Here is a 15805-nt window from a genome sequence, read left to right on the forward strand (position 1 = left end):
TTTCCATCTGCTTTGTTGGAAGGGCGTACACTGGTGCCACCTGCTGGACTACTGGTATAAAATTTGCAAATCAGCCGATCTGTAGGTGGGGATCACTGCTTGCTTGGAGGTGGCTTGCTTGCCCAACAGCAACCTACCTTGTGTCTGGAGAACCTCACATAGCCACAGATACACTCGGACTCTCAGAAACATCTTTGGAGGCAGGTGTTCTCAATCTCAGCAGCCCTGACATTTGGGGGTTGGATCATCCTTTGCAGTGGGGGCCACCCTGTGCAGTGTAGCATTCTTGGTCTTGACCCACTAGATGCCAGTGGCACCCCACCTCCCAGATATGACAATCAAAAATATCTCCAGACATTGCCAAATGCCCCTTAGAGGAAAATCACCCCTGGTTGAGAAATACGGTTCTAGAAGGGCACTGGCCAATAGAACTGTCTGTGATGATGAAGTACTCTTGGTCTGTGCTGTCTAATATGGTAGCCACTGGCAACGCATGGTGATTACTGAGTGCTGAAATGTGGCTGGGGTGAACAAAGAACTGAGTCTTTTATTTCATTGAATATTTTAACCTTTGTTTTGCCTTTTTTAAAAAAAACAGCTGAATTGACATATAATTCACATACCATGCAATTCATTCAAGGGTAAATCCAGTGATTTTTTTGTATAACCACCTGTGTGTGTGCTAGGTTGGTCTCTGTCATGTCCAACCCTTTGTGACTCCATGCACTGTAGCCTGCCAGGCTCCTCTGTCCTTGGAATTCTCCAGGCAAGAATACCGAAGTGGGTTACCATGCTCTCCTCCAGGGGACCTTCCCAACCTGGGGACTGAACCCACATCCCTTATGTCTCCTGCACTGGCAGCTGGGTTCTTTACCACTAGTGCTGTCTGGGAAGCCCCCTAATATAACCAAAGGGTTGTGCAAATATCATCACAATAAATTTTATTTTGTTTTTGTTACAATAAATTTTAGAATGTGTTCATCACCTGAAAAAGAAGCCTTTGCCTCTTAGCCATTCATCCCTCCACACCCTCCATTTTCCGTGGCCCTTAGACAATTGCTAATGTACTTTCTCTCTATAAGGATTTGTGTATTCTACTTTATATAAATGGAACCACACAATATGTGGTCTTTCTTGGTTGGCTCCTTTCACTTAGCCTGATGTTTTCTAGGTTCATGAGCCTGCAAGTGGCAGGTATATACATGGTGGCATGTACCAGTATTACTTTTTGTTTGTTTTGTGGCCTTACTGTGAGGTTTGCGGGGTCCCAATTCTCTGACAGGGATTGATCCCAGCCATAGCAGTGAAAGCCCGGAATCCTAACCACTAGGTCACCAGGGAACTCCCTCTTTTTTTAAGAAAATTATTTATTTTTGGCTGTTCTGGGTCTTCGTTGCTGGCTTTCTGTAGTTGTGCTAAGTGGGGGCTACTCTCTCGTTGCAGTGCTTGGGCTGCTCACTGCTGTGGCTTCTCTTGCTCCCGGGCCCCAGGGCTCACAGCCTTCAGTGGCTGCAGCTCCCGGGCTCTAGAGCACAGGCTCAGTAGCTGTGGTGCCCAGGCTCAGTTGCTCCACCGTATGTAGGGTCCTCCCACACCAGAGACCGAACCATGTCCCCTGTGTTGCTGGGTTCTTAACCACTGGGTTCTTGACCACTAGAACACACAGAGAAACCCCCTTTTTTGTTTTTAATGACTAAATAATACTCTATCTTATGGATGTACCACATTTTGTTTATGCATTCACTCACTGATGGACATTTGGGTTGTTTCTGCTTTGGGAGTATTATGAATAATGCTGCTATGGAATTCATGTATCAGTTTTTGTGTGGACATGGTTTTATTTCTCTGGGATGTATCCCTAGGGGCAGAATTGCTAGGTCACATGATAAACTCTTTTTAACTTTTTGAGGAACTGCCAGACTATTTTCCACAGTGGCTGCCCTATTTTTCATTCCTACCCACAGCGTATAAAAAAGGTTCCGATATCGCCACATCCTGACTGACAACTTGTTTTTCTCTGTCTTTTTGTACCGTCTCCTTAGTGGATGTGATTTAGTATCTCAATGTGGTTTGATTTACATTTCCCTGATGGCTAATGATGCTGAGCATTTTCCCACATTTATTAGCCATCTGTATATCTTTGGAGAAATGTCTCTTCAGATTCTTTGCCCATTTAAAAACTGGGTTATTTGTCTTTTTATGATTGAGTTATAAAAGTTCTTCATATATTCTAGATAGGTCTCTTATCAAACATACAGTAGGTTTATTATATTTATAGGTTTTCTTTCAGTGGGGACTGTACCCCACAGCATATGGGATCTTAGTTTCCCAACCAGGAGTCAAACCCCCCACTCTGTGCAGTGGAAGCTTGGAGTCTTAACTATTGGACCATCAGGGAAGTTCTTGTCGGTTTTCTTTTTACTTTCTAGATGATGTCCTTGTGTGTGTTAGTCGCTCAGTCATGTCTGACTCTTTCCACCTTCTGTCCACGGAATTCTCCAGGCAAGAATACTGGAGTGGGTTGCCATTCCCTTCTGTAGGGCATCTTCCCAACCCAGGGATTGAACCTGAGTCTCCTGTGTCTCCAGCATTGCAGGCAGATTCTTTACCCATTGAGCCACTGGGCAAGCCCTTAGTTCCCCTACAGCGGAAGCTTGGAGTCTTAACCACTGGACTGCCAGGGAATTTCCCTATAGGTTTTCTTTTTTACTTTCTAGATTATATCCTTACAAGCACAAAAGGTTTTTCATCTTGATTATGTCCAGTTTATCTGTTTTTGTTGTTGTTATTGTTGCTTGTGTTTTGGGTGTCATATCTAAGAATCCTTTGCCTAATTCAAGGTCTTGCGAAAATTTACTCCTGTGTTTCTTTCTAAATGTTTTGTAGTTTGAGCTCTTACATTTAGATATTGGATTCACTTTGAATTACTTTTTGCATGTGGTGTGAGGTAGGGGTCCAACTTTGTTCTTTCCCACGTGGAGATCCGGTTGTACCAGTACCATTAAAAAAAATAACTTTATGTATTTTTGGCTGTGCTGGGTCTTCGTTGCTGTGTGTGGGTTTTCGCTAGTTGCAGTGACTGGGGGCTACTCTCTAGCTGTGGTGTGAGGTAGGGGTCCAACTTTGTTCTTTCCCACGTGGAGATCCGGTTGTACCAGTACCATTAAAAAAAATAACTTTATGTATTTTTGGTTGTGCTGGGTCTTCGTTGCTGTGTGTGGGTTTTCGCTAGTTGCAGTGACTGGGGGCTACTCTCTAGCTGAAGTGTGTGGGCGCCTCACTGTCGTGGCTTCTCTTGTTGCAGAGCATGGGCTCTGGGCTCAAGGACATCACTAGTTGCGGCTCCTGGGCCCTAGGCCACAGGACCAATAGTTGGGGCACACAGGCTTTAGTTGCTCCAAGGCATGTGGGATCCTCTCAGATCAGGGATCAAATTTGTGTCCCCTGCATTGGCAAGCAGATTCTCCACTGCGGAGCCCCCAGGGAGGCCCTCCAGCATGATCTGTTGAGAAAGTTATCCTTTCCCCATTAAACTGGCTTGACACCAATTTAATTAATTAATTTATTTTTTGCCATGCTGTGAAGGTTGTGGGATCTCAGTTCCCTGACCAGGGATTGGACCTGGGCCGTAACAATGAAAGCTTGGAATCCTAACTACTAGGCTACCAGGGAACTCCTTTTTTTTCTTTTTTTTGTAATTTATATAAACTAAGAACCACATGTGACTGTGGCTGTTGCACTGGACAGCACAGCTCTACATACAACTTAGTGAGGCCCACACAATATGCTCCAAATATGGAAAGTTACACCCATAGCTGTGCACACGTGGACCCAAACACAGGTACTCAGCCTACCCTCCCCCCAATTCCAGCCCATATTCTAGACACTTCCTGTCCCCCCCCCCGTGGGGGAGGGGCAGCTAATGAGCCAGGTCCTGACCTTGACCTCCCCTCACTTCCCCACAGGAAAATCGGCCTTACACTGGGCTGCAGCTGTCAACAACGTGGAGGCCACCTTGGCTCTGCTCAAAAATGGAGCCAACAAGGACATGCAGGATAGCAAGGTGAGCCCCAGCCTTTGGTTCACCTTCAGCCCTGGAACAGCCTCCACAGGCAGCAGAGAGCAGATTGGGGGAGGCTAGTGGGGACATTTACCCTGCCTGTAGCCAGCTTTCATGTGGGATCAGGGCCCAAGAGGTTCCAATAGTGGATCAGGGGAGGAAGTATATGGCAGTTGCTGGTGACCTTGGGCAAGCTACTTAACTCTTCTGAACTTCTGTTCACATTTTTGAAATGGAGAAGCAACAGTACCCACCTCATTGCCTCTTCCAAGGATTCAGTGAGCTAATGCTTTTGTAAGGTGCTTAGAGGAGCCTCAACAAAAGATAGCTATTATGACTGTTGTTTGAACAGTAACCTTGCAAGGTGGTATTACTCTCATTTTACAAATGGAAAAATGAGGTTCAAAAGAATGCAGGGGTAGATTCCATCTTTATCTAAAATTTCCATGTTATATTTGTTATGTATATATATTTTTGTATTAATCTTAACTTTAAAAACTGCACTAAATACCATTTATTTTGATGGTAGAATTTTTCGCCACCCCCTTTAAGTCTGTGCCTAAGGTGAGTGCCTCACTCTCCTCACTCTAGTCCTGGCTTTGGGGCCTGAAGTTTCTTAATAGGTGCTGGATGAATAGGGCTTTAAGGAAAGAACTTGCCCAGTTTTTCATCCAGGCAAAACTGAGATTCCAATCAAGGTCTGTCTGTCTGCAGAGTATGAGCTCCTAGCTCTGTTTCCCCCAGAGACTAGAGGCCTCTGTGGCGTTAGGCAGGACTTAACCTCACTCTTGACCCTGACATCTTGTGGGTTCCCGGGCCCCCACAGGAAGAGACTCCACTGTTCCTGGCCGCCCGGGAGGGCAGCTTCGAGGCGGCCAAGCTGCTGCTAGACCACTTTGCCAACCGGGAGATCACAGACCACCTGGACAGGCTGCCCCGGGACGTGGCGCAGGAGAGGCTGCACCAGGACATCGTGCGCTTGCTGGACCAGCCCAGCGGGCCCCGGAGCCCCCCTGGCCCCCACGGCCTGGGGCCCTTGCTCTGTCCGCCCGGGGCCTTCCTCCCCGGCCTCAAGGTGGCGCAGTCCGGGGCCAAGAAGAGCCGGAGGCCCCCGGGGAAGGCGGGGCTGGGGCCGCAGGGCCCCCGGGGGCGGGGCAAGAAGCTGACGCTGGCCTGCCCCGGGCCCTTGGCCGACAGCTCGGTCACGCTCTCGCCCGTGGACTCGCTGGACTCCCCGCGGCCCTTTGGCGGGCCCCCCGCGTCCCCTGGCGGCTTCCCCCTCGAGGGGCCCTACGCGGCCGCCACGGCCACGGCCGTGTCTCTGGCGCAGCTGGGTGGCGCGGGCCGGGCGGGTCTAGGGCGCCAGCCCCCCGGGGGCTGCGTGCTCAGCCTGGGCCTGTTGAACCCCGTGGCCGTACCCCTCGACTGGGCCCGGCTGCCCCCACCCGCCCCTCCAGGTCCCTCCTTCCTGCTGCCGCTGGCCCCGGGACCCCAGCTGCTGAACCCCGGGAATCCCGTGTCCCCCCAGGAGCGGCCCCCGCCCTACCTGGCCGCCCCAGGACACGGCGAGGAGTTCCCCGCGGTGGCTGGGGCCCACGGCAGCCCCCCCAAGGCCCGCTTCCTGCGGGTCCCCAGCGAGCACCCTTACTTGACCCCATCCCCCGAGTCCCCCGAGCACTGGGCCAGCCCCTCCCCGCCCTCACTCTCGGACTGGTCTGACTCCACGCCCAGCCCGGCCACTGCCACCGGGGCCTCGGCCACCGCTGCTGGGTCCCTGTCGGCCCAGCCGCTCCCCTTGTCGGTCCCTGGCGCTCTTGCTCAGGCCCAGACCCAGCTGGGGCCCCAGCCTGAAGTCACCCCCAAGAGGCAAGTGTTGGCCTGAGGGCTCCCCAGTTCCTGGATTTGGGGAGGCTGAAGGGGCAGCCCGTCATGATTCCCCTTTCTCTCTCCCCTTTTAGTCCATTTCATTGTTTCTCCTTTTCTCCTGCACACCGCCCTCCTTGCAGTGTGACCAAGATAGGTCACCAGGCTAGGGCTTCAGTCTTCCTTTATTTATAAGGGGTGCAGGCTAAACCTCACCCTTGGGTCCTGTGGTGAGTCTAGGACATCCACCTGCCTCTCCCCTCATCCTGTGGCCAACACCCCCCTACCCCCATTCTCTCTTTCCCCTTTTTCTTGCCTCTTCTGGCCCCCCTCTCTCACTCCTCCTGCTCTGACACAAGTGGATTATTATTATTTTTTTTACATTTTGTATAGAAACAAATTCATTTAAACAAACTTATTATTATTATTATTTTTTACAAAATATATATATGGAGATGCTCTCTGCCCCCCTGCGAACCCCCCCAGTGCCCCCGTGGGGCTGAGTCTGTGGGCCCATTCGGCCAAGCTGGATTCTGTGTACCAAGTACACAGGCATGACCGGGCTCCTGTGTACCAAGTACACAACCCTGGTGTGTACCAAGTAGGCACCCTTGGGCGCACCCTCCGGGGCTAGGGGTCGGGTGAGACCTGGGAGCCTCCTCCCTGTTCCACCTCCCTCACTTCACTGCATTCCAGATGGAACTTATTATAGAGCTTTGCCCTCTGGCCCAGAGAGCCTGCCCACAGTCCCTCCACCCCTATCCTAGGGTGTGGGCCTTCTCCCTTTGGGAGCTGGGAGGGTGGGGTGGCTGGTGGGAATATGAGGACCAGGGGAGATGTGTGCATTCTGCTTTGTCTCCCTGTAAACAATGGGCCTGCAGGAAGAGAAGGAGCTGCCTGCCTGGCACCTCTTCTTCCTGGTACTCCCCTGGCCCAGCCTCAGGGCAAAATAGAAGTATTTGTAGGCTATTTTTGTAATATAGCTTCTGGTCACAATTCCTGTGTAGCTAAGTCCCCAGGCCTTGCATTGTACAGCCCCCTGTTCCGTCACCACCTAATAAAGGAATAGTTAACACTCAGTATCGTTGTTGTGTGTCTAGGTAAGGAGGGGTTGTGGTAGTGTGGGGTTTCAGTCTCTTCAGCATTAACTTTGAGACAAGCTGAGACACGGGACCTGGGACCCTTTCCTGCAGTGCTTGCACCTAGACAAACGTCTCCTGAAGCAACAAAATACAAAGAAACTATAAGGGACTAAAAATGCCTGCAGGCATGTGTACTGGGAGCAGATTGCTGACAATAAGATACGAAAAGACCAGAAAACCCCAACTGCCACCTCTGAAGAGCTGGGAGCAAGAACAGGGTACTGTGCATGCCTCCTGCACACAATACCACCTGAGGGCTGGGTACCACCTTAGCCACCCCTCCAGCTCAACTTTGCCCTGGACCCCCCACCCCCACTTATCCCATTTAAGGAACCAGCTCGTCCCTCTCTGCTGTTGGGAACTGAGCAAGTGAAAGGAACCTGTTTGTTCTCACTCCCCACTGCTGCAACAGGGGTCCCAACAAAACCTTGCCTGAATTTCTTATCTGGCCTCTGATCAATTCTATTGATGAAGGTGTCCAAGAACCCTGGTTGGTAACTTGAGCTTTCATCTTGGGGCCAAACCATCTGGCTCACCTGCTGACCCACTTTTGCTTCCTCTTTTGATGGATGACTCCATTGATTGGACTAGGGGTGGCCACCTGACTAAAATTTAGCCAATCAGATTCTTGCTTGAGAATGTTTTTAAAATGAGGATGCCAAGAAAGCTATCATTTGGTGGAGCTACTAAGGCCAAGACAGATGAAGAAATATTGATGGACAATTTGGGGTGCTGGGTACTGATGAGAAAACAGCAGAAGACTGGAGCTATGCAGTCTTATCTGGTAGGATCAGATTCTATGGGAGAATCAGAGATGAGCACTCAAATGGTTCCAGGATGTTAAGTACTTCATTTCCAAATGGAAATTCCAGTTAATTGAACATATATTCCATTGACATCAATGTTATTCGTTGTTCAGTCACTAAGTCGTGTCTGACTCTTTGTGACCCCATGGACTGCAGCATGCCAGGCTTCCCTGTCCCTCACTATCTCCTGGAGTTTGCTCAAACTCATGTCTATCGAATTGGTGAGACCAACCATCTCATCCTCTGTCACCCCTTTCTCCTCCAGCCCTCCATCTTTGCCAACATCAGGGTCTTTTTCAATGAGTCAGCTCTTCGAATCAGGTGGTCAAAGGATTGGAGTCTCAACTTCAGCATCAGCCCTTCCAGTGAATATTCAGAGTTGATTTCCTTTAGGATTAACTTGTTTGATCTCCTTGCTTTCTGAGGGATCCTCAAAAGTCTTCTCCAGCTCCACAATTTGAAAGCATCAATTCTTTGGCACTCAGCCTTCTTTATGGTCCAACTCACACATCCATACATGACTCCTGCAAAAACTATAGCTTTGCCATCAGTGGGTATTTATTCATTGCCTTCTAAATGCCTAAGGCTGGTTTTGCATGGATCTCAACTCTACTTCATGCTTCCTTGGGGTTTGGAGAGACCGCTGCATCGTTTAATAAGTACTCCAGCTTGAACAGGTTTTTATGTCTTGCAGATAATTGTGCACAAGACAGTTCAGTTCAGTTCATTTCAGTCGCTCAGTCATGTCCGACTCTTTGCAACCCCATGAATCGCAGCACGCCAGGCCTCCCTGTCCACCACCATCTCCCGGAGTTCACTCAGACTCACGTCCATCGAGTCCGTGATGCCATCCAGCCATCTCATCCTGGGTCATCCCCTTCTCCTCCTGCCCCCAATCCCTCCCAGCATCAGAGTCTTTTCCAATGAGTCAACTCTTCACATGAGGTGGCCAAAGTACTGGAGTTTCAGCTTTAGCATCATTCCTTCCAAAGAAATCCCCGGGCTGATCTCCTTCAGAATGGACTGGTTGGATCTCCTTGCAGTCCAAGGGACCCTCAAGAGTCTTCTCCAACACCACAGTTCAAACGCATCAATTCTTGGGCGCTCAGCCTTCTTCACAGTCCAACACTCACATCCATACATGACCACAGGAAAAACCATAGCCTTGACTAGACAGACCTTAGTCGGCAAAGTAATGTCTCTGCTTTTGAATATGCTATCTAGCTTGGTCATAACTTTTCTTCCAAGGAGTAAGCGTCTTTTAATTTCATGGCTGCAGTCACCACCTGCAGTGATTTTGAAGTCCCAAAAAATAAAGTCTGACACTGTTTGTACTGTTTCCCCATCTATTTCCCATGAAGTGATGGGACTGCATGCCATGATCTTCATTTTCTGAATGTTGAGCTTTAAGCCAACTTTTTCACTCTCCTCTTTCACTTTCATCAAGAGGTTTTTTTAGCTCCTCTTCACTTTCTGCCATAAGGGTAGTGTCATCTGCATATCTGAGGTTACTGATATTTCTCCCGGCAATCTTGATTCCAGCTTGTGATTCTTCCAGTCCAGCGTTTCTCATGATGTACTCTGCATAGACGTTAAACAAGCAGGGTGACAATATACAGCCTTGACGTGCTCCTTTTCCTATTTGGAACCAGTCTGTTGTTCCATGTCCAGTTCTAACTGTTGCTTCCTGACCTGCATACAGCTTTCTCAAGAGGCAGGTCAGGTGGTCTGGTATTCCCATATCTTTCAGAATTTTCCAGTTTATTGTGATGCACACAGTCAAAGGCTTTGGCATAGTTAATAAAGCAGAAATAGATGGTTTTCTGGAACTCTCTTGCTTTTTCCATGATCCAGTGGATGTTGGCAATTTGATCTCTGGTTCCTCTGCCTTTTCTAAAACCAGCTTGAACATCTGGAAGTTCACGGTTCACGTATTGCTGAAGCCTGGCTTGGAGAATTTTGAGCATTACTTTACTAGCATGTGAGGTGAGTGCAATTGTGTGGTAGTTTGAGCATTCTTTGGCATTGCCTTTCTTTGGGATTGGAATGAAAACTGACCTTTTCCAGTCCTGTGCCACTGCTGAGTTTTCCAAATTTGCTGGCATATTGAGTGCAGCACTTTCACAGCATCATCTTTCAGGATTTGAAACAGCTCAACTGGAATTCCATCACCTCCACTAGCTTTGTTCGTAGTGATGCTTTCTAAGGCCCACTTGACTTCACATTCCAAGATGTCTGGCTCTAGATTAGTGATCACATCATCATGATTATCTGGGTCGTGAAGATCTTTTTTGTACAGTTCTTCCGTGTAATCTTGCCACCTCTTCTTAATATCTTCTGCTTCTGTTAGGTCCAGACCATTTCTGTCCTTTATCGAGCCCATCTTTGCATGAAATGTTCCCTTGGTATCTCTAATTTTCTTGAAAAGATCTCTAGTGTTTCCCATTCTGTTGTTTTCCTCTATTTCTTTGCATTGATCGCTGAAGAAGGCTTTCTTATCTCTTCTTGCTATTCTTTGGAACGCTGCATTCAGATGCTTATATCTTTCCTTTTCTCCTTTGCTTTTCGCCTCTCTTCTTTCACAGCTATTTGTAAGGCCTCCCCAGACAGCCATTTTGCTTTTTTGCATTTCTTTTCCATGGGGATGGTCTTGATCCCTGTCTCCTGTACAATGTCATGAACCTCATTCCATAGTTCATCAGGCACTCTATCTATCAGATCTAGACCCTTAAATCTGTTTATACTGGGCTCCTCCAGGAAAGAGGAGGTTTAATGTTCATTCCTGTCAGCTGGTGCACTCTTGGTTGCAGGTAACACAAAAGTCTATCCAGCTAGCTAAAACAAACAAAACCCAATCAATTCATATAACTGAAAAGGACCAGCTTCAGGGGAGATTTGATCTAGTGGCTCAAATAAGGTCAACATTTAACCTCATTTGGACTGAGGTATTCATCTCTACAGATTTTTCCCTGGGTGTCAGTTTCACCCCCAGGCTCCACGTGATACTCAACCTGGCTTCTCTTCCCACCTCCACAGCTCTGATCGTCCCTGTCTGTTTTAACAAAATAGGTGTAATGATCATAGACCATCTTGTACATTCCGGAGAGTTGAGAAGCTTTTAGTCTTGGTGTTGATTTTGTATTGACTTCAATTGGGTCACATATTTATCCTCTAGCCTAGTGTTCCTCAATGTTGGTAATATTGGCATTTAGGGCCAAATCACTCTTTACTGTAGAAAGTTGTCCTGTGCATTGTAGGATGTTTAACAGCATCCCTGACCTCCACCCACTAGATGCCAGCAGCATCCACTCCTCCATAGTGATAACCAAAAATGTTTCCAGATGTTGCCAATTGCCAAGCAATGAAAAATTGCTTTTGAGCACCACTGCACTAGCCAGTCACTACAGCAATGGGATATAGAATGTGTTGATGTCTCTTCTGCGTACAAGTTGGTGGAATGGCAGCCTTCGATGACCCAGCTAAGCCACTCCTGTCCCTAAACCCACAGGAGGATGCCAAATTTTAAAAAGAGGTGGCTCAGGTTTGCTTACCACCATCACTTTATGAAACCCAGATCCGAGTATATTTCTTCCAGTTTGGCACTGTTACAAAATTCAGACTGTCCAGGAGTAAAAAAGTCTGGAAATAGCAAAGGCTATGGCTTTGTGGAGCTCGAGTCTGAAGATGTTGCCAAAATAGCTGCTGAAACAATGAACAGCTGCCTTTTTGGTGAAAGACCCTTTAAGTGTCATTTTACACCACCTGAAAAGTATATGAAGAACTTTTTGAGAGTGGCATATGCTATTTAAAAGGCCATCATATCCAGCAGTGAAATGGTACAATCAGAATCGGTTGCTTCTTTAAAAGCTACGGGTGGAGGAGTGGTTTAAAAAGGAGGAAAAATTACTCAGGAAGAGACTGGCTAAAAAGAGAATTGATTATAGTTTCCTGTCACTGGTTAAGGTCTTACATAAAAATGAGGAGACTACTTCAAACACTGGTCCTTGAAATTCCAGAAAGCACCAGGTTTTATGTAAGAAGAAGAAAGCACCTTCAGTCCCTCCTAACACTCCTGAGAAGGTTGTGGATCACCAGGGTCCCACACCAATTTGTACGCCAACATTTTTGGAGAAACAAAAATCTGAAGTGGCTAAAATGAATGATGATGATAAAGAAAATGAAATAGTTTTCAAACAGCCCATATCTGGTGAAAAAGAAGAAAGACAAGAGACTCAGCTACCTACAAGTTCAAGGAAAAAAAGATGAAGAAAAAGCAGTCAGTGATTTTGAATGTATTGTGTATAGTTCTTCTGAAAAGATTATTTTACTATGAAGACTGATGCTTTATATTTAACTAGATATAGTAGAATGCAACCAGTAACAAGATGGTTGGAGAAGAAACTGTCAATCCAAGTCAGTGAGGAAAGCAGCCAGTGACTTTGGCTTTCCTGCACTTGCTGAAATGCAGGGGTGTGTACCAGTTTACAGCAGTCAGGCTTTCGCTGCCTCTTCTCCTATCTCAGGTTTTCTTTGCAGTTTTCACAGCTGCTTTAGTTACTCTGCCTGAATAGAAGGTCACTAATAACTGCTGGTTTAAGTACTAAACTGTAGCCTCTGTTGTCACCATCAAATAAAGAAAATCTTGTTTGACAACATCTAAATAGTTCTCTGTTAGACCAAGCACATTTAACCCATAAGATGGCTGAAACTAGAACTTAAAATCTATGGGGAGTGAGAAGGAGGTGTCAGTACTAATAGAGAGTCATTTATGTATATACGATCATTTTTAGCAATGTAAATTAGTTTGCAGTGGGCTAGCATGGATAACTGGATGGAATTCCAGGTGAGCTATTTTAAATCCTAAATGATGCTCTTAAAGTGCTGCACTCAATATGCCAGCAAATTTGGAAAACTCAGCAGTGGCCACAGGACTGGAAAAGGTCACTTTTCATTCCATTCCCAAAGAAAGGCAATGCCAAAGAATGTTCAAACTACTGCACAACTGCAGTCATCTCACACGCTAGCAAAGTAATGCCCAAGATTCTCCAAGCCAGGCTTCAACAGTATGTGAACCATGAACTTCCAGATGTTAAAGCTGGATTTAGAAAGGGCAGAGGAACCAGAGATCAAATTGCCAGCATCGGCTGGATCATTGACAAAGCAAGAGAGTTCCAGAAAAACATCTACTTCTGCTTTATTGACTATGCCAAAGCCTTTGACTGTGTGCATCACAATAAACTGTGGAAAATTCTGAAAGAGATGGGAATACCAGACCACCTGACCTGCCTCCTGAGAAATCTATATGCAGGTCAGGAAGCAACAGTTAGAACTGGACATGGAACAACAGACTGGTTCCAAATAGGAAAAGGAGTACGTCAAGACTATGTATTGCACCTTGCTTATTTAACTTATATGCAGAGTACATCATGTGAAATGCTGGGCTGGATGAAGCACAAGCTGGAGTCAAGATTGCTGGGAGAAATATCAATAACCTCAAATACGTAGGTGACACCACCTTTATGGCAGAAAGTGAAGAAGATCTAAAGAGTTTCTTGATGAAAGTCAATGCCAAAGAATGTTCAAACTACCGCACAACTGCACTCATCTCACATGCTAGCAAAGTAATGCCCCAAATTCTCCAAGCCAGGTTTCAACAGTATGAGAACCATGAACTTCCAGATGTTAAAGCTGGATTTAGAAAGGGCAGAGAAGAGTGAAAAAGTTGGCTTAAAATTCAACATTCAAAAACTAATATCATGGCATCCAGTCCCATCGCATAATGGCAAACAGATGGGGAAACAATGGAAACAGTGAGAGACTTTATTTTTTTGGGCTCCAAAATCACTGCAGATGATGACTGCAGCCATGAAATTAAAAGACACTTGCTCCTTGGAAGAAAAGCTATGACCGACCTAGGCAGCATATTATAAAAAAGAGACATTACTTTGCCAACAAAGGTCTGTCTAGTCAAAGCTGAAAGGCTGTTGTTGAATCACGACGCCAAGATTCTTGGCCCCTGGAGGAGAAGAATTCAATCCGGGGCCAGAGACGAGACTTGATCGCTCAGAGCTTTTGTTTGATAAAAGTTTTATTAAAGTATAAAGGAGATAGAGAAAGCTTCTGACATAGGCATCAGAAGGGGGCAGAAAGAGTACCCTGCTGCTAGTCTTCAGCTGGATGTTATATAGTCACTAGCAGTCTGTTAATGAAAGAAAGGAATGTCTTAAAACTCAGAATGGCACCAGGCCCCTCACCCATAAGATGCATTTTGGGATAATCTTAGCAACAAATGGTTTATCTTCGGCCATAAAATGATTAACCTGAGTCTTGAAGAAGGGCAGATCACCAAAGAAATAGTTTCATTTACATAGATTAGAGGAACAATATCTGAGTATAGTTAGTTCGTTAGTTAGTTCAGTCGCTCAGTCGTGTCCGACTCTGTGACCCCATGAATTGCAGCACGCCAGGCCTCCCTGTCCATCACCAACTCCCGGAGTTCACTCAAACTCACGTCCATCTACTCAGTGATGCCATCCAGCCATCTCATCCTCTGTTGTCTCCTTCTCCTCCTGCCCCCAATCCCTCCCAGCATCAGAGTCTTTTCCAATGAGTCAACTCTTCGCATGAGGTGGCCAAAGTATTGGAGTTTCAGCTTTAGCATCATTCCTTCTGAAGAAATCCCAGGGTTGATCTCCTTCAGAATGGACTGGTTGGATCTCCTTGCAGTCCAAGGGACTCTCAAGAGTCTTCTCCAACACCACAGTTCAAACGCATCAATTCTTTGGCGCTCAGCCTTCTTCACAGTCCAACTCTCACATCCATACATGACCACAGGAAAAACCATAGCCTTGACTAGACAGACCTTAGTCGGCAAAGTAATGTCTCTGCTTTTGAATATGCTATCTAGCTTGGTCATAACTTTTCTTCCAGGGAGTAAGCATCTTTTAATTTCATGGCTGCAGTCACCATCTGCAGTGATTTTGGAGCCCCCAAAAATAAAGTCTGACACTGTTTCCACTGTTTCTCCATCTATTTGCCATGAAGTGATGTGACCAGATGCCATGATCTTTGTTTTCTGCATGTTGAGCTTTAAGCCAACTTTCTCACTCTCCTCTTTCACTTTCATCAAGAGGGTTTTTAGTTCCTCTTCACTTTCTGCCATAAGGGTGGTGTCATCTGCATATCTGAGGTGATTGAGATTTCTCCCAGCAATCTTGATTCCAGCTTGTGATGCTTCCAGTCCAGCGTTTTTCATGATGTATTCTGCATAGAAGTTAAATAAGCAGGGTGACAATATACAGCCTTGACGTACTCCTTTTCCTATTTGGAACCAGTCTGTTGTTCCATGTCCAGTTCTAACTGTTGCTTTCTGACCTGCATACAGATTTCTCAAGGGGCAGGTCAGGTGGTCTGGTATTCCCATCTCTTTCAGAATTTTCCACAGTTTATTGTGATCCACACAGTCGAAGGCTTTGGCATAGTCAATAAAGCAGAAATAGATGTTTTTCTGGAAACATACTGGTTTATCAAGTAGGTTCTGAGCCAAAAGGCAGAATGGACTTGAAGACAGAGTTTGGGGTAAATGCATAGTACATTAGCATACCTTAAGATAAACATTTCCATAAGAAAAAGGCATTGGTTAATTTCAGGTGAAACCAGGTGTCCCTATGGCAACACAGAATTTTAAGAGAAACCTTCTTTTAAATTTGTATAGAGAAGGAAAAAATATCGCTAGTTTGTTCCCTCCTGCCGCTTAAGAGAGATAAAAGTGTCTGACACTTGCAAGCTATTTCTTCCGTTTGGAGACCCCTGGCCTTCCTGCCTGTTACCCTCTCAAAGCTATGGTTTTTCCAGTAGTCATGTATGGATGTGAGAGTTTGACTATAAAGAAAGCTGAGCACCGAAGAACTGATGCTTTTGAACTGTGGTGTTGG

General features: G+C 46.4%; 1 protein-coding gene and 1 pseudogene across 1 annotated transcript in view; both read left to right on the forward strand.

The window, feature by feature from the left end:
* The window catches only part of NOTCH3 (notch receptor 3), a 38506-nt gene extending 31515 nt beyond the window's left edge, over positions 1–6991 (forward strand). Inside the window, exons 32-33 of the mRNA XM_052643787.1 lie at positions 3966–4063; positions 4887–6991. Coding sequence (XP_052499747.1) covers positions 3966–4063; positions 4887–5942 — 1154 coding nt within the window. The 3' untranslated portion in view covers positions 5943–6991. The remainder of the gene's footprint in view (positions 1–3965; positions 4064–4886) is intronic.
* A 4337-nt stretch (positions 6992–11328) lies between these two features.
* On the forward strand, positions 11329–12155 carry LOC128051276 (MKI67 FHA domain-interacting nucleolar phosphoprotein-like; annotated as a pseudogene).
* Positions 12156–15805: the final 3650 nt, after the last annotated feature.

The sequence above is a fragment of the Budorcas taxicolor genome, chromosome 7, assembly GCF_023091745.1.
Source record: "Budorcas taxicolor isolate Tak-1 chromosome 7, Takin1.1, whole genome shotgun sequence".
In the NCBI taxonomy this organism is placed as follows: domain Eukaryota; kingdom Metazoa; phylum Chordata; class Mammalia; order Artiodactyla; family Bovidae; genus Budorcas; species Budorcas taxicolor.